Source organism: Micropterus salmoides, unplaced genomic scaffold (genome assembly GCF_014851395.1).
Source record: "Micropterus salmoides isolate LMB-PRFRI ecotype aquatic unplaced genomic scaffold, ASM1485139v1 Ms_hic_scaffold_12, whole genome shotgun sequence".
Taxonomy (NCBI): Eukaryota; Metazoa; Chordata; class Actinopteri; order Centrarchiformes; family Centrarchidae; genus Micropterus; species Micropterus salmoides.
This window is the reverse complement of record NW_024040263.1, coordinates 2,004,201-2,022,003: the sequence shown is the minus strand read 5'-3', so window position 1 is coordinate 2,022,003 and position 17,803 is coordinate 2,004,201. Positions and strand designations below refer to the sequence as shown.

The following is a 17,803-nucleotide window of genomic DNA, read 5'->3' as shown; positions in this document are numbered from 1 at the left end:
AAACACAGGGATGCCCTCTATTTCACTGTGATTCATAACTACACCCTCTGGCATGACTTGTGATACTATAAAAATAGTTACAGTACAATTACAGTATTGAAAAACAGTGTTTCATGAATATCACCAAAATCTCTGGTTTGAATTTTTCAGGTGCTGTTGATGGATTGGAAATCCACCTTGCAGTACATCTTAACGGTAAATTTCCCATATCCAGTCTTAAAGGATGTGTGTTTGTGTGTTAATGTACCTAAGGGGCCTGGTAAAGTACATGCTGAGTCATCATTCTTAAAGAAGAGAATCTGCTGACCAAAATTAGCTTTGAAGGGGAAACCCCTTCACACAACAGAATGACATTTAAACTGCTTCTCTTTCTTCAATGATCTCTCTGACAGGCATCTGACTTGTGGTCTATTCTTATAGCCTGATTATTTTAATACCATTATTAAAACATTTTCTGTCCTTGCTTCCTTTCTCGCCTTCTCACTTCGCTGTGATGTTTCAGCTCACTCCACCCCTAACCTTTACCCCCTCTTTCTCCCTCTCCCTCTCTGCCGTTCATCTTCTGTCCATTCCTGGACTGACACCCCCCCCCCCCCCTTCCCTCGTCTCTCTTTCACCATATGATACTTTTCTGTTGACATGTCCGTCGGCGAGTTCCTATAGCAACCAGACATTTCTGCTGACCCCTGCCTTGCTTTGCGTGACAGAGCTGCATGATGTTCAAAGACCAGCAGAGAAGTTTTCTGTAGGAGTGCATGTAGACACACATGCGCACACACTTTATATGCACGTATATGAATGCATTTACATGTCCATTTAGCACTTCATCACACATGCATGCACACTCAAACACGTACAACAAATCTGAAGCACAAGTAAACAACAATAAACAAATTGAATATTTGTATTTTTTATTAAAAATAACATTCATAACAGTAAGAGTTGTACAACCAATAATTATAATCTGAAACATGTCTGCAACAATAATTACACTTGGACTGGAGGACTTCATATCCTCCTTTTTTAAATAAGTTAAGAAATAAAGCCCCCCCCCCCCCCCCCCGAAATCATTTTCTAAAAGCATTTATACATACAGTGTTGGCTATAACTGGCTCACAGCGATCTCTAAAAGCCAGGTCTTTAAGACTTGTTTTAATGTGGATATTCATAGCATGTTATCTAGGCAGGCATTTGGTTGTTATTCCATTTTGATCTGGCAGTAGGCTAGTACAAAATGAGCATGTTACTGATATTCTCCAGTATATTAAGCTACAGTACACGGTAGAGCACTTCTCTATTCAATGTAGTATGATCAGTGTACGGCTAATCCAGTGTTAGATAAAGTTAGATTCAGACATTGTAGGATAACAGTAATGTTTGGCATTGAGGCCTGAGCTGCACTCTCCAGTTTCCAGTTATTGTCCCAGTGTAGAAATCCAGTTCTCCACATCTCCAGTTCTTGAGCTCCACATTTAGCCCCCATTAATGACTTTTCAGTCCAAGTCATAGTCAAGTCCTTCATTTGTGGACCAATCAGTAGTTGAGCTAGAAGTCAAAAGTGTTTCTCAGCAGCCAATCAATGGCTGCCGACTGCAAGAAGAGACCACCAGTCTAGCTTTGGGTGTCTGATAAGCTTCCATCGATCCACATTGATGGGATGTATGGTTCATACAAATGAAATCCAGTGTTTAGTGTGACAAATGTACTCCATTCCAAGGAGTTCATAAGATTGCACTTTTATTATATCCATGACGCTGGACGCTCTGCGGCAGCTCCGGAGTGTGAACCATCGCCTCTGTCCACACAGTTGATCATCCCACATTCAAGAATCCCATGTTCCTTGTCTCTCCATATTCCTTTGGTGCAACATCTCTGACCTAAAGCTTTTGGTTAGCTTTATTATTTCCTGTCAACGAAAGAGAAAATCACAAGATCAATTATGTTCTACACACTAAATAAATTAATCCTACATCATCCACTATCACTGTATTATGCTCCCTCCTCAGTCTCTTTACCAACTTTCAATATTTTATCAGCCTCAGTGAATTACCTATAATGTGTTATTAAAAAGCCCACACTGAGTGATTTAATGGCAAATAATGTACATTGCTATTTAATTTCACCTCTCCCTCCATCCTTCAGGCTCATTCTCTCACCTGCAGCTCTACATGATCATGGCTCTGATTGCTGCTTTGCTGATGCGTTTGCGGTGTTTCCTCCTGCGGCGAGGCGAGGCTGGCCGAAACGGGGCCTTACGGGCTGAGGGCAAGATGGGAGCCACAGTAGAGAGGGCTGGAAGAAACCAAGAGAAGGTAGAGGAAATAGTAAATATAAAAGTTAACACCAAACAGCCAGTTTTGAGCTGTATTTGTAGCTTTTAACACATCTTTCCTAAATGTACTTTGAAATCTGATAAGTAAGAGTCAAATATGTCATGTGTGACAGATTAGCAAAAAACAATAACACTGTCCTCCAACCAGAAAAATTCACATTACATCGCAAGCCAGGAAGAAATGTGACACTGTGGATGGATAAAACAAATCATCTGACTTTAACACTTGAGGCTGAGGTTTGTGTCCCATTGCCTAGCGACAGTCAATGTTGGCTTCTTTTTTGATCATGAAAGTGATCTTTCGTTAATTAAATAAATAAATATATTTACTTGGCTAAAGTTTGGAAAGCAAGTAATGCTGGTGTGTCTTTGTCTACCAACTTGGGTACCAAATCAGCGAAAATATATATTTCAGAGAAACAACCTATTTGGCCATTTAGGTATTGGACTTCATACTCTTCATATCACTGTAGGATCATAAACAAACAGCAAACACAGAGGAGAAAAAAACTACAACAGAAAAACACCAAGTAACAAATGAATCACATGAACAACAGTTTCATCTTGGTTTCAATAGCAGTATATAGCTCCAGAGAAGAATAAACACAGGGTGTGTAGCTCCTGTTGTGGCTCTAACTGCACTCTGAAGGGCAGCTAATAACCTTGAAGTCTGCTTAACAAAGCCTGTGACTGCCTGCAGGTTTAAGTCAAACATGAAGCAGTGGGAAGTCCAGCTTTCTGACTACAGAGCTCTCAGGGGGTTGAGGAAGAATAGCAGGACACATGTGACCATGTTGCTTAGTCATACATGTGCAGTGGGCTGCTTCCTGCCTGGGAAACTCCGCCATTGATTCTGTAGAACTTGATTAAAATCCACATTTAGAAGACATGCTCTAACACAGTGACATGGCTGCTGGAGTGCAGCAGTAGCAGTGGTGGTTACCTCTTCCTCTGTCTTGCAATGCATTTGACAACATGAGGCAGCAAACATAATCGATATCCTCCATGAACAAAATTATGAAATTACAAAATATTGCATTATGGGAAATGTAGGATCCAGTTTTTATGGAGCTTGATTCATACTAGGGACTAAAAATTCAGAACATGTCAGCATCTGCTGCTTCAATTTTGACCTATGGCATTAAGTTTGGGGAAAGTGCAAAGCTAAATCATTGCACTGACCGTTTTGCAGCATTTTATCTGCGCAAAAAAATACATGTCGCTGACTAAATTAATGAAAGCAAAATACCACAATTTTGATTTTGAAAATAAAACAAACAAAATTTGTACTTTCCACCATTTAGCCAAACTCATCATATATGAATACAAATTAAATCCAACTCTCATCCCGAGTAACACACATTCTCACACAGCTGAGCGGTACCTGTTTTATATGTGGTCGGTAATGGTCTTTGCTGAGGATGATGTGGATGAAGATGAGTCTCTCGATCCAGTTCCCTCTGTACCGTCTCCAGAGTTTTACGTCTCCTCTCCTCCTCTGTTAAATGACCATTCCCAGTGGTCAGTTTTGAGTCTTTTTCAGTCCTCTGATTGGACAACTCTGCCCCGGCTGTGTCCCCACTATTGGCCGACCTACTTTCCTCCATCACTTTCCTTTCTTTTTGACTAGTTGTTTCAGCCTCAGTCTGTTTGTGATATGTGACCTCTGTATTTTTTTGGCTGGTCACTGAGTCTTTCTGATTGGTGGTCACAGGAGGGGTGGAGTTTTGTTTTAATTTGGGTGGCTCGGTTGGGCTGCAAGGTAGAGTGGCGCTGTCTGACTGGGGAGCGTTGAGTCGATGTTGTGTCCTCAGCTCTTGGTCCTCCGCTCCTCCATGGTTGTACTGCTGTGGATAATGTGGCTGATGACCATACTGATATTGCTGCTGAAGCTGCTGTCTTTGCTGATGCTGTAACAACTGCTGCTGCCTCTGCATGTGATCTGGATGATGTGCTTCCCCACCACTGTTAGTAACATGCATGCCGCTTTCCTCCCTGTTCCCGTCATACCCACTCCCGTGCCCAACTGGCTGTGTACTTCCCATGATACTATGCTCTGCCCTCGCTTCAGATGGCCAGCTGCTGACCGGACCAAGTGCCCCAACAATCGGCTGGTGCACCCCTGGTTGCACATGTGTTGGCCCTTGCTGAACCCTGGGCTGCGTCCAGTGCACCAGCTGGGTATAACTGCCCTGCTGCCACTGTCTCGTCACCGGCTCACGCTCTTCAGGGTGGTGGTGCTGCTGGTTGTGCTTCAGGTCATCATGGCGATGCAGGTCAGCCTTGGAAGCGTGAGTCTTTGGTGGAGCGGGGTGGGCTGGCCGTGGGAGGGCCATGGGAAGGTGGGAGGATGGGGGAGGCTGCTGCGGTGGAGGTGGGTTGGGATTGGGGTTACTCTGAATGGAGGAGCGAGGGATGGGAACAGACGAGGAGGATGAGGAGGGAGATGTTGTAGGTTGGCACCGGCAGCTGACGTGGTCTTCTACTGAGATGATGGCTTTGTCATAGTGGGCTTTCCTGTTTATGTACTGGATCTTTATAACCTGGAAAAGAGGCAGAAAGAGCAAAAACATCAGCACACAAAATCTGACACGGTAAATGGACTGTACTTGTGTAGCATGTTTCCAGTCTTCCGACCACTTAAAGCACTTTATACTACGAGCCATTCTCAAACCACTCCATACACCCTCTCCTCGCCCACTTCCACTTCATTTGAGGGAGTAGGAGTGGGAATTAGTGGGTAACAAGCTCTACCTTTATGCCACAGCCGCCCCTAGACATAACAAAAAATCAAACAGAATCTACACAAAGAGAACTCCAACAAATCAATGTGATTGTTTTGTAGCAAATCAATCTGATTAATTGAAGACATTTCCAGACAAGCTAATAATTACATGGAATCTAATGAGACATTTCTCTACTGGTGTTTATTTTAAATCATGTTTTCATGGCAGCTGTGTGTACCTGCAGGTATCTGCTGGAGGTAACAGTGGGGACACATTGCAGCAGCCTGGTGTTGCAGCAGCCCGAACATCGCTGCACCTCTACACATGGTGGCCATAACAGGAAGTTTGCGTTGCGGCGGTCCAACATGGACCTCGTCACCTCCATCACCTCCGTCCGAACTTTACACGCTGCCTGCTGGGCCGGCTGTGCCTCTACTGGTAGGGGAGGAGAGGGAGAAAGAAGAGAATAAGAGGGGGATTTTTGGGAGAAAGAAGTGTTGAGAGACAGATGGCAGAAACAGACGCATAGAAAAAGACACAAAATGCAGACAGGAAAGGACAAAAATAGATGCGGAAACCTACCAAGACTTCTAGTGTATCGGCCATGGGTGTTGTTTACAATATCATGCTCGTCTTCTTCGTCTTCTACAGAAAAGGACGAGGGAGGAGGGAAATTGCAAGGGTGAGAGATAAGGGGAGAGAATGAGACAAACACACAATCAGAGAGTTAAAAAATCAACATAACATTTTTCAACTATTATCTGAAAACCGGGCCACACTGGGCCAGTACTTTTAAAAGCAATGCATGCAAGGCTGCGTGGGCAGTTTTTAGCAAAGCTCATTGTTCACTGCACACAGGAAGCCATTTTTTCTCCTCCCGCTAAAACAATTAGGCTATTTTCTACTGTAATTTGTCCCCACACTGTCAAGAATACTGTTGAGGAGAGATATGAGCTGTTAAATATAGCTCATATGTAGATCTGTGAGTGTGTGTGTTTGCACGTATGTCGTCATTTCATACTCTAGCCCCTTAGTCCTAATTATATCCCTGGTGTAGGTTGCTTTTGGTCACTGTGTGTGTGTGTGTGTGTGTATGTGCATAAGTGTGTGCAACACACAGATGCAGAAGGTGTTATTTAGTTGCCTGTTAGCCCTAATTAACTGGCTGGTGCAGAAAGAGAACAGTTTCTTATTGTTCTCAGAAGTACTTTCTAATTTTATCCGTGCATGTATCTGTTTCTAAATGTTTTTTATATGACTGATTCTTTTCTGCCCCTTTCATGTATTAGCATGTGACCAGTTTACTTCTGTTGAAGCCAGACAAAAAGAGCAAATAAATGTAATATCAGCTTAAAGTAAATCTTATCTATTTCAAAGTTAAGTAGAAGAAACTTTAAAACTGAAGACAGAAAAAGCCAAAAGTTAAAGTAACAAGAGTCGACAGCCATGCTCGCAACACTGTGAGGCTATACAAAGGAATAGGGCGTGCTTTGAGCTTCGGCAGAGAAGTAAAAATGTTGTAAAACTATCAGGTTTTAAATAAATAAATAAATAAAGCTAAGCAGGTATACCATCTTTACCATCTTTATTTAGTGTATTAGCAAGCTACTATTTGTACACAAAGTACAGCTGAGGCTGATGGAAATGTTATTATTTAATAGTATGTATACTGATGATGGTAGTAAATGAACAGTTAAAGCAGCAAGTTTGTTTGAACCAAATGTCAAACCATCCAATAGTTGTTGAAATAAAACCAGAATTGTCAACCTCATGGTGGCACTAGAGGAAAGGTTAGGGGATCCCCAAAGTCATTAGAATTCATCTTCTGGGGCCCATGGTCAATATCTGTACCAAATTGCATGGCAGACAATTTAATAGTAGCTGGTTGTTGGGGAGATGTTTCAGTCTGAACCAAAGTGGTGGGTCGACCAACGTGCTGTTAGCATGGCACACAAAATGTATGATGACGAGCAACACAATCTGAGCAGAAACAGAACACGGAATCTAATAAAACACAGTAATGACAACAAAAAAAGATTAATTTATCTGCTGCCTCAACTCAGACTTGCAAAAACATCAGCCCAAAAAAAATCTTGACAGAAACATACACTTTGAGTCATTTCCTCGTGCCCTGTTTCTGAGCATCCTTCCCCATGTTGGTTCCTCTCTGTGGCCGCTGTTATGTCACTGTGTTATTTATGCATTATAAAATGATAAAAGGGCCGTCTATTAATATATGAGTGACTTGGTTCCTCAGAAGGATAAAGATTAATGCTTATTTTAATCACCCACCAAGCTGCGTGCGCATGTGTCTGACAATATGCACGACTTTGTTTGTACTCTGTTAGGGGGGGAGGCGTAGAGGGGAACGGTGGTCTCTTTCTGTCACACAAACACACACATCCATATTTCAAAACCTGGAGAGGAATCCAGAGCAGGAGAACAATGCAGTGACCTTGTGCTGGAGGTTTCTCTCTCTCTGTCTCAGTTTGTCCAACGCACCCCCAGGTCACAGCAATTCATTCTCTCTCTCTCTCTCATCAAGCTGGTTCATCATTCTTGTTCCTGTCTCGGGTAAATATTGGCTTAACATGAAGCTTGGCATGTGCGCTGATGCTCTCTCTTACTGCATTCCTATCTCATCGGGCCTCTGTAGACACACTCAGACGCTTACCTCCTCCACGACTGTGTTATTAGTGTGTTATTAGTGTGTGTGTGTGTGTGTGTGTGTGTGTGTGTGTGTGTGTGTGTGTCATTAGTACCTATGGCATTGGTTTCCTGCTGCAGCAGCAGCTTCAAGTCGTCCACAGAGGAGATGGAAGAGTCCCTCACCAGGTTGACCAGCGATGGAGGGAGTGGATCACCCTGTGGAGACAGATAGACAAACAGTTGTAATGCATTTACAGCTATTATTGTAAGGTAAGTTTTGGGTGTTAATACAGTGAACAAAATCAGAAGCTGTGTCCCAGTATAGGAGTTGAAGAATTTAAATCTGCATTTCTGGAACAAATAAATCAAACCTAAGTAGACCGATATCTATTGTGCACCATCTTTTGTTTACAGGGGCACTCAGGTGGTCCCCATCATCAATTTTCACATATATTTACCACTGACATTTAACGTTTGTTGGCTATTTAAGGACAATTTCCTGGTGATAAACTAGGAAATAGTTGCACCTAAAGTGTTGATGGGGAGCACTCATCATTAGCTTCAGTCTCTATGAGGCTAGATTGAGGCTGGGTTTCAAGTCCCCTGAAGGGCAGATACTTTGTTGGCTGGATCCTTAAGAAGATCTAGACCGTGAATGATCACACAGTTGTTATTTCACACAGAGACCAGGAGTGGCCTCGTTGAAGGGGAAAGAATGTACTTATGGGGGAAAAAAACATTGAAGTTCACATGATACTACCACACTTATCCAATATAATGTGGTAATGTTGGCAAGACTTTCGTTAAACTCTCCTGAAAACATTTTTACCATTCTGAAAAAAAAGAGAAAGTAAGAGAGAGAGGGAGATGGCTGATAATATCTCATTCCTCCATCTCCAGTCAACACTTGCTCCAGTTTCACTTCCTCTTGCAGAGGAAATGATGGTTGTGATTGGTGTTTGTTGCTGCTGTTGTCACTCTCTCCCTGTCTGTTTACCCACAAACACTGCTGTTGCTCCCAGTGTAACACAGGAAATTAGCCTCTCTCTTCTTTCAGTGTAATTTCAGTTCAGTTTAACATCTTTAGCAGCAGGCATCAAGAAATGCTCAATATCTTCCATTAAATTCCAGAGTTGGTAAAGATTGTTTCAAAGAAAAACGGCATTTAGCCTATACTGTGAACTCATCGACATGTTCAAAGAACACAAGACCTAATCTGTTATTACTCAACTCAAGTTATGCAAGTAATTTAATTATCACTCAAGAAAAGAAGAGGAATGTAATATTTAATGAACTTTTAATTGCAGAAATTCATTATGGATTCAGTGTGGTTGTTTTTGAGGAAAGGCTCATGTGGTTTCTTTGTCGAGATCAAAGGCAGATTACTGTGTTCTGTCTCACATTTTGCTTTGGTTGGCTATATGTAGATAGGATCTCAGAGCAGCTGGAACATCATTTGATACAGTCACATGTCAGAAAGATGCCAAAATAAATTAAGGAAAAGTAAAGAATGTGAGAAGAAAATATTTTGGTTAACTCTCTGAGATGCCAGGATAGAAAATTAAAGACATTCATCTTCTCATGATACAAAATTTATGACTATGGATATAACATGTTTACAGTATTTTATGAGTAAACATCTGGCTCCTCTAATGATGTAGACAGGGCTCACTCCCCAGAGATGGGGGATAAAACACATCTTAATGGTGCAAACGCAGCTAGTCAGACGATTTATAAATTGAAATGCAGAATCGTTTCCTTAAAGTTGGTGATACCATGAAAGTGGTATTTGTCAGAGGCCTTCCACTCCCAGACAGGATTCATGAATGCACATGTGCTCACACTGTAGGTCCTCACATTTATTTTAATGGTAATGTTCATTACTAATGTAGTGTGATGTGTCACTTTGCATTCATTCAAGTTTTCTGGTACCTGACGTGTGATTTGTTTGATGGAACGTCCAACTCATTATTTTTGATCATATTTCTTTTTAATCAAAATCTATAATGTTAACCCAAACAAAACAATAACTCTACCAAACTCAAAATACTTTCTTCTGACATTCAAAGCAGGTTTTCAGTGCAGGCACTCACCCCTGCTCTGATAGGACAAAACGTAGTTACTGTTTATCCAGAGTGGTTTGCACTTCATGTTAACCTCACCTGAACTCTACGTAGCCACCTGTTGAAGCTAATGTTATTATTTGAGAGGTAGAATCAAGAAATTCATGAGAGTGGCTACTGGACATACAAATACAAATACGGCTTTGTTAATGGTGCACAGTGATACCATAAAGGTGATGAGGATAAGATTAAAAGGATGGTCGGGAACACCTGCATTGACCCTGCATCAAATTCCATTAACGAGCTGCTCATGAATCTAAAAAGAAAACATCTTAGTACAATATTTACAGGACAGATTAATGTCCCATGGTGTTAGTCAAGTGTCGTCCAAATTTTAACTGAATTCCCATTATTTAGCATTTTCCATTCACTACTTTATGCAAATATACAGATTTGAGTGCAGTAAAACCCTTGCAAAAGAAGGAGCGTCAGCCAAACATCAAATATGGAAAATGGGAAACTACTGATATTTCTGAAGTCATCGTTTCATTTTTGTTCATATTTTGGATGTTTCCTAAGGGTGATCACCAGCTGGAGGTCCACCTTATCGGATCTAATATGATTTGAAAAATATCTTTTATCATCATGTAATGTCCCTCTCTAAGTTCATTTCTCCTTCTCCCTCTTGTTCTCTCTCTGTCTATCTTTCTGTGTGTCTGCTTTGTGGGCGGCGGCGGCTCAGGACACCTGGATGACTTTCACGAGCCATTGGCTGACCTAGTTAGGCAAACACAGACGCACACACTCGCCCCCTCTTTTCCAGTTCACATACAGATGCTTAACCACTTAACTGTCCGCCCAATTTGTCTCACACACACTCACACACATGCACACAGACAGTTTTCACTCTGTTACAAGCTATCATTACAGTGACAGTGTTAATCGCACATACATGTACAAACCCATACACAGAAATTAGAGAGTGGAACATGGACAGGAAATAGTTACTCACATGGACAAACAACAAACCGCTGGTTGAAAAAGCTTACAACAAGCTAATAATAGTGGTTTGAGCAGAGGAGCTAAATTACCCAGAAAGGATTTGACACTAAGTTCCTTATTTGCTATATAACTCACACACACACACAAAAATAGACATCTTGTGTTTTCTTAGTCTATGTGAAACCTGTAAATATAATTTCCGCTTGATGATGTTATGGAAGGTTTGGCATTTTCAATATCTTACCACTGCGTGAGTGTGTGTAGCTAAGCTCTTGGGTCGAGAAGACTGTGGGGTAGGATGTCATGATCTACAAGCAGGTCATTAACACACACATGCACAAACACACACTGCAAGAAGCCTGGAAGGCAAAGAGATTGTATGGAATGTTTGAGGAGAAAGGTGAAGTGTAATGGAATGTAATTATGATGCCAGCTGACTGCATATACACACACACATGCACACACACAATTATTCATATACAAACATGCAGTGAAAAAGAAACAGACTTGAAGAAGTAAACCCACATAAAAACACAGAATCCAAGCGTGTGACAAGTGATTCACAATCACAACGCACTGTCACAACAGACGCCTTATTTAATCAGAGAAATGGCAGATGGCCAGCATTCTGTCGCATAAACTTCATAGACTCGCAGAGCTCGGTGGGTACTCTCTCTCTAACACACACACACACACACACACACACACACACAGGAGAATGGATAGATTCTGTAGACATGGGGGTACAGATGATGGATGGAAAGACGACAGAGGAGAGGAGCAGAAAGGAGGGTAGAGGAGGAAAGAAAAGAGGAGACGAGGAAGAAAGAAAATCAAGGAGGACAAGGGCTGAGCAGGGTGTTGGAGCAAAGCGGTAAACCTGCTCTATTCTCTCCCTGCACTATGTTTCATAAGACCACTAAAAGGCTTTAGGCAGGTATATAACATAATAATATGAAATGATTGGTCAATTGGCAATACTTTGGTAATATAATAATCATTTAAGTCCCTTTTCAAGCAAAAACATTACCTAAGTCCATCTTTCTTCCTATGCTGGTCAAACAAAAGAAGCAATTTGACGACATTACTTTGGGCTTTAGGAAATCATAATGGGCATTTCTCACTTTTTATAGACCAAACCAAATAACCAGTTAATCAAGAAAAATTATTAACTGATTAACTGATCATAAAGAATCATTAGTTGCAGCATTGCAAAGGGTGGCGCTACAAGAACAGTGAAAGTTTAGAAAGTAGTTCAGGCTTCCTCTTCACTGTATTGTATAAATGAAGTGCAAAACAGCTAGATTAACACCAGCCATTTTAATAATTAGCATTCCAGGCTAGCTGATACTGTTAGCTGCATGCCTACAGCTGCTTCAAAGTAAAAGCCTTCCAGCTGCTGGTAGTCTAATTGGGACTGTAAAGCAGCTGCAGGCACATTCACAGGAGTGATTGAGTTAATCTGGAGTGTTGTCTCGCTGGTTTATTAAAGTTGGTCTAAATGTATTGTATGTTTGCAATGTTTTATGTGTTTTCTTCCAGTAGAATATAAACATTATCTGTAGAAGAATTTCTATTGTTAAAGCAGTAATTATAATTTTAGCTCTATTTGTAACATAATTTCTCCACTCCGACAACCCTGATTCTAACAGACGTTTTTATTTCTGTAACCTTTTTACCTCGTGATGTTATTTTTTATCATTTAAAAAAAAAAGGTGTAACTGTGATGAAAAAATCCATATTACTTATATCATTTATATTATTCCTCTTATTTTGAACTGTCCACAAGACTGTGCGACTCAAATTTTCCTCTAATACTGCAACACACAGGCTTACAAACAAATACTCTTATGTGCCACTGCGCTTTTCTATCTGACACACATGCACGCACAGAGGCACACCCCCCCCACACACACACAAAAACACAAGCACATATGTCCACTAACACATACACAACTACAACCAGCAATGCACCCAGATGTGTGCACACACACACACAAGTACACACACTACTACACGGCACACAGCTTCTGCGAAATCCCTGGCAGATTAGTTGTTGTGCTTATGTAAAATGGATCAAGCTGGGCAGCAGCAAATCATCCAAGCTCGCCGGCAGAGACAATAGTCAGACAACAACCTGTTCAAAAGCCGCCAATCAGCTGTGTGTATGTCACTGTGACTGTGTGTCCAGTTCTGTTTAAATGGATTTAAAAATGAACCAGTGTGTAACAACCCTCAGTGTGTGTGTGTGTGTGTGTGTGTGTCTGTGTCTGTGCGTCCATGTGTGCGTTCTTGTGTGTGTGCGTGCGTGCGTGTATGTGTGTGCATTTGTAAACATATTGTATAAGCAGTGAGGTTTGATTGTATTGCATATTTGTACAACAGCTGCGTAGTAAATTGCAAATGATCTTTCCTTCGCAAATTGTGTTTTCTGGACGTACTTACGTCAGCCTTACTGAACCTGTTGTGACTTTGCTGAATAATCGATGTGCGAGTGCGTGTGTGTGTGTGACTGTGCAAAGTGAAGTCTTTTCTACAGACAGATGTGGCAGAACTAAGACGTCAAAGATGTCTCCGTTTTTTCCATCACTGGACTTAACATTGTGACAAGAAAAGGATTAGAGTGTCACAAAGTCTCCGTTGGACTCACACACATCAACTTGATGCTGTCCCACTCTCAGGTCACATGACAGGTCAGCATTTTTTTAAATATAAATATTATGTCCAAGGGATGACAATGCTACAATAAGCATCAGGGACTTCTGTCTGCTACAGCTCAATGTTCATAAAGCCACTGTAATCACCTGAATGTCAAGGAGTTCTCCAATCATTAGTTTTCAACAGTTTTAGGATGTGATGCTTAAGAAAGAGACTTTCCTCACAATAAAAACAACAGCATCAGCTGTTCAATCAAACACTCCAATGTTCAAAGTAGCCAAGAAGAATCAGCGTGATGTTGGTTAACTATCTCAAAAGTTGGAGTGGATGGTTGGATGTAACAAAATATGAGACACCACAGACCATGGATCACATCCTATGATGTTACTGAATGAAACTTAACCAAACCATAACTGTAGAGGTGGAACAACAGAAAATACTCATATGGGCAGTGTTGGAGATGGGACCACTTGAGGATGTGAATGGCAGGATTTGAGAGACACTTGACAACCCTATGTCAAAAGTTACAGCTTTTAGTTTAGGCTAGGCATGTCAAGATGAGGTGCTCAAGTGGATAAACCCAAGCAAAACCCAATAAATTGCACATCCATACACACTGCCGTTTGACCAATTTTAGCATATAATAGATGCTAAGTTGAAGTTATGTGCGTTTTTCTTAATGTTGGGTCATCTGGACATTTCCGTTTGCTTAATGCCAGCTAAAGAAACAAATTAAAGAATACATCCCAGAGAAAAAAAATCAGTGGTGGAGTGACAACAGACTTCAATGTGGAGTTCTGTGTTCTGGTGTGACAGTGAAAAATTTTGGCTGCAGCTTCATACTGTAGGTTAACTCCTGCTGCTGGGCCACCAGCCAAGGCCCTGCCTCACCCTCTCTCTCCCTCTGAAAGTATGACTCTTATTTGTAACACTGTAACACTTTGGGAGAATCATGAAAAGGAACTCCTGTGAAAAACAGATCCCTCATATGACACAAGCTGCAGAGTCACAGTGGGAAACTTGATAGACTGCTGTACTGGCTGTCACACACACACACACACACACACATACACACACACAGAAAATCTTGCTTTTCTTTACCCAGCAGTTAAACTGTTACACATAACATCCACCCCACAGTTTGTAGAATAAATTCAGGGGACAATGTATGTGAATGCTTATGGGTAAAGATTTTTAGAGCTACTCATTATTGTTAGTTCAGCAGGCTAAAAGATCAGTGAAGAAATCCAGGCCCGTGAATATAAGACAGGTTGAGTATTTGGGTGGTTTAAAAATAATGATCTCTTCAAGCTTTGTCTCTCACACACAGAAATCATCCCTCTAACTTACATTTGTTCATTTATCTGACGCTTTTATCTAAAGCGACTTACAATTGCTATATGTCAGACCCCCTGGAGCAACTAGGGGTTAAGTGTCTTGCTCAGGGACACATTGGTGTTTCACAGTGGATTTGAACCCAGGTCTCTCACACCAAAAGCATGTGTCTTATCCACTGCGCCACCATCCCTTAGCCACTCATGCAGATGATGCCCAACCCTTATATTATAGAGATGACAAAGACATGAATATTTGAGGCTGCAAATCAAAATTGACAAAATTTATCATCGCATATGGTCTTAAGAACACACGTGTTAATACTGAAGTATTATTGGCCTTATAATGATTACAACCTTTTTATTACACTACACCATTAATGCTTTAATCCGCAAACCAATAGTTTGTAGAGTGTATTTAGTTCAACTGTGCATTTTAATCCATGTCTGCTAGTTTACCCTCACTTACTAGAGGTCATTACCGGGCTTACCTCAGCGCTGCCGAGCCGCAGACGGGCCGCTGAAAGCGCAGCCAGCAGCAGCAGCAGGACCCAGGACCTCATGTTGCCGCCCAGCCTGAGGAGCCGCAAGCGACCGGCTGGGCATTTAGCACCTCGGCGTCCAATCCAACGGTTGCACCGAGCCTCGTCCCGGTGTCTTGTGCTGGCCGCTGGTGCAAGGCACGCACTATTAAATATCTCCAAATGTGTAACTGCTTATAAGCAGCGCTTGTCCAAATGTTTGCTCACGGTGACTCACACGCAGGCTAGACGTCTGACTCTGTCCATACCGCTGTTTTGAAAACTCACAAGGGGAGACGTCAAGGGTACTGTGGGGCAGGTACGCACTGCTGGGTGTTAAGATACACGAAGGCTACAACCACACAATACCTATTATATCAGTCTGCAGTGTCAGAGAGAGTCCCAAGAAGACACCGATAAGACTGCAAGAATAGCTCCAAATGTGTGTTTTTAAAAAATAATTCGTCAACATATGCCAAACTGCTCCACTTTCCGATCGAAACACCAGTCAAAAATGATCAGATTACGAGTTTTCGTTCCAAAATCGCAGTTAAATGTAACAATAATGCAGCATTCTTCTCATAAGTGAAACCACTCATCTCCAACGGTCCGTGCGTAAAAGTTGGTTCACATTGGAATGGAGCGTTCGTGCGTAAATCTCTGGACGCTCCGCTGCAAAAGTCATATTATTCTCATCCCAGCGCGATTCACTCCTCTGCAAATAGCATATCTGTCTTATCTAAGCGTCTATGCAATTATGGATAGCTTCTTCGTGCATATCTCTCTCTCCCTGCCTCTGTTCCCTCTCCCGGTGTTCCTCAGCTGGATCAGGTTGTTCTCGCCCCCCGCGCTTCTCCTCTCTGGTTGCCTCTTGATCGGTGACCAGCTTTTCCACATAGTAATAGGGCCTCCCTCCTGAAGTTTTAACCGTCAAGTCAGAAAGAGACAAGCGGAATCATCCCGGAAACTGGGCTATTTTGCTTTCAAAATAAGAGAATAGTTTGGACTTTGCAGTAACATTTCAGGAGCTCTGTGCTCTGCGATGGACTGGCGACCTGTCCAGGGTGTACCCCGCCTTTTGCCCGTTGTCAACTGGGATTGGCTCCATGACAGAAACAAGTAGTCCTTATATCAAAATAACATAATTTTGAGAAATTAAAAGGTAATTGGATGCCAAACCGTTATATGGCTTTGAATGAATGCTGTGGAAATGTTATGGATTGAAAGCAAAATAGAAAAAAAACGTTCATTTGTCACTTTCTACTTCTCAGATGTTTCACTTTATATTTCTGTTGTGGCAAGGACACTGGCACTGTGGCATGTAAATCTTTACTTTGAAAGTCCCTTACTGGAAGTCGAACTTCCCATGCATGTGACTAGGCTCTGGTCCTCAAATTTATGCCAGGGCCCCGCTCCTCTCCTCTTCAAGGTTTATCACCTCCTTATTAGGAGCAAGGAGACCTTAGCGCCCACGGGTGCTCTTAAAGGGAAAGTTTGAAGCCTTTATACTGTTAACATAATGTTTTTCTCTTTAAAGGAATATAAAGTGTTTTCAAATGGTCATACTTTGAATTAAAGGTCTATTCTACTCAAGATGATGTGAACAAACATTTTACATCAACAGAAAACATTAAACATTTAGATTTAGTTATATAGAGTTATCAATACACTGTTAACCATACCAGAAAGACAAGAGCAATCTTTATTGGATCATAATATTAAGAGGAATATTTTAAGCCACAATGGATTTTAGTTTTGAAAACATATTTTGTCTTTTTCTCTACCTCTAATGTAAAATGCAGAAAGTGCATTACATCATCAGTAAAACCAACTACTTTTTTTTTTTAAGTTATGAGTCTGACCTGGGGCAAATGGTTTTGCAAAAAACACTAGCGTTTGTTGTAATCTGCTTGGATTATTGTTTGGATTGAAGGGCGGGGGTTGGCAAACAGCAAAACAAAGAGGAAAATGTGGAAAATGACATTTTGAAATCACTTTACCACCGTCACTGACCACTCTGCTGTTTGAATTGTGCAGACGGGGTCAACTCCACCCTTACGAAAATGATCTTTCAAACGTCAAACCCATTAGGGTGCCATTCGGAAACAATATCAAGAGAGGATAGTGTTAAATATAAAACCAAGAATACAGTTTGAAACTCATTAAAGACACCCCACAGATACATTTAAGATGTGGCAATACTCTGCATTGAATTATATTTTGTCAGCATGACCTGTTCGGTAACAACAGAGCTGAGGAGCAGATCTCGTGCGTTACTGAGAATTTTAGAAAGTACAGTATGAATATGCAAATTGAATATGCCTTAAGCTGCAGCCACCACCACTGTTGTTACCCGTAACATGATAACTATCTACAGGCACACACATTGCAACAAGCTGATAATTATCATGTTTGTTTCATGCTCTGAAATAATTTGGATTGCAAAGGGTATGACTGATGTTGGAAGCAAATTATGGTGATTGTGCTGTGTTGGAAAGGACATAACTTAGATATACTT

The 17,803-nt window shown here is 41.4% G+C and overlaps 1 protein-coding gene across 2 annotated transcripts; it reads right to left on the bottom strand.

Annotated features, from left to right (window-relative positions):
- Positions 1–894: 894 nt before the first annotated feature.
- Positions 895–16,161, bottom strand: si:ch211-79m20.1 (G-box-binding factor). 2 transcript variants are annotated; one of them, XM_038712798.1, is made up of 7 exons: positions 15,256–16,161; positions 7,821–7,923; positions 5,641–5,703; positions 5,297–5,493; positions 3,717–4,875; positions 2,157–2,292; positions 895–1,906 (listed from the first exon to the last, which is right to left on the bottom strand). In XM_038712798.1, exons 1-6 carry the CDS (start codon positions 15,325–15,327, stop codon positions 2,165–2,167), a joined length of 1,722 nt encoding a protein of 573 aa, XP_038568726.1. In that variant the 5' UTR covers positions 15,328–16,161; the 3' UTR covers positions 895–1,906; positions 2,157–2,164. The 2 variants fall into 2 exon arrangements, with proteins under 2 accessions (XP_038568726.1, XP_038568727.1); XM_038712799.1 differs by having other exon boundaries at positions 5,297–5,490.
- Positions 16,162–17,803: the final 1,642 nt, after the last annotated feature.

Coding starts and splice junctions, on each gene's coding strand:
- si:ch211-79m20.1 (XM_038712798.1), bottom strand. CDS start 15,327: ATGAGGTCCTGGGTCCTGCTGCTGCTGCTGGCTGCGCTTTCAGCGGCC. Junction 4,876..5,296: donor CCTCCAGCAGATACCTGCAG/GTACACACAGCT, acceptor CCTCTTTTCCAG/GTTATAAAGATCCAGTACAT. Junction 2,293..3,716: donor ACCGACCACATATAAAACAG/GTACCGCTCAGC, acceptor GGTTTCTTCCAG/CCCTCTCTACTGTGGCTCCC.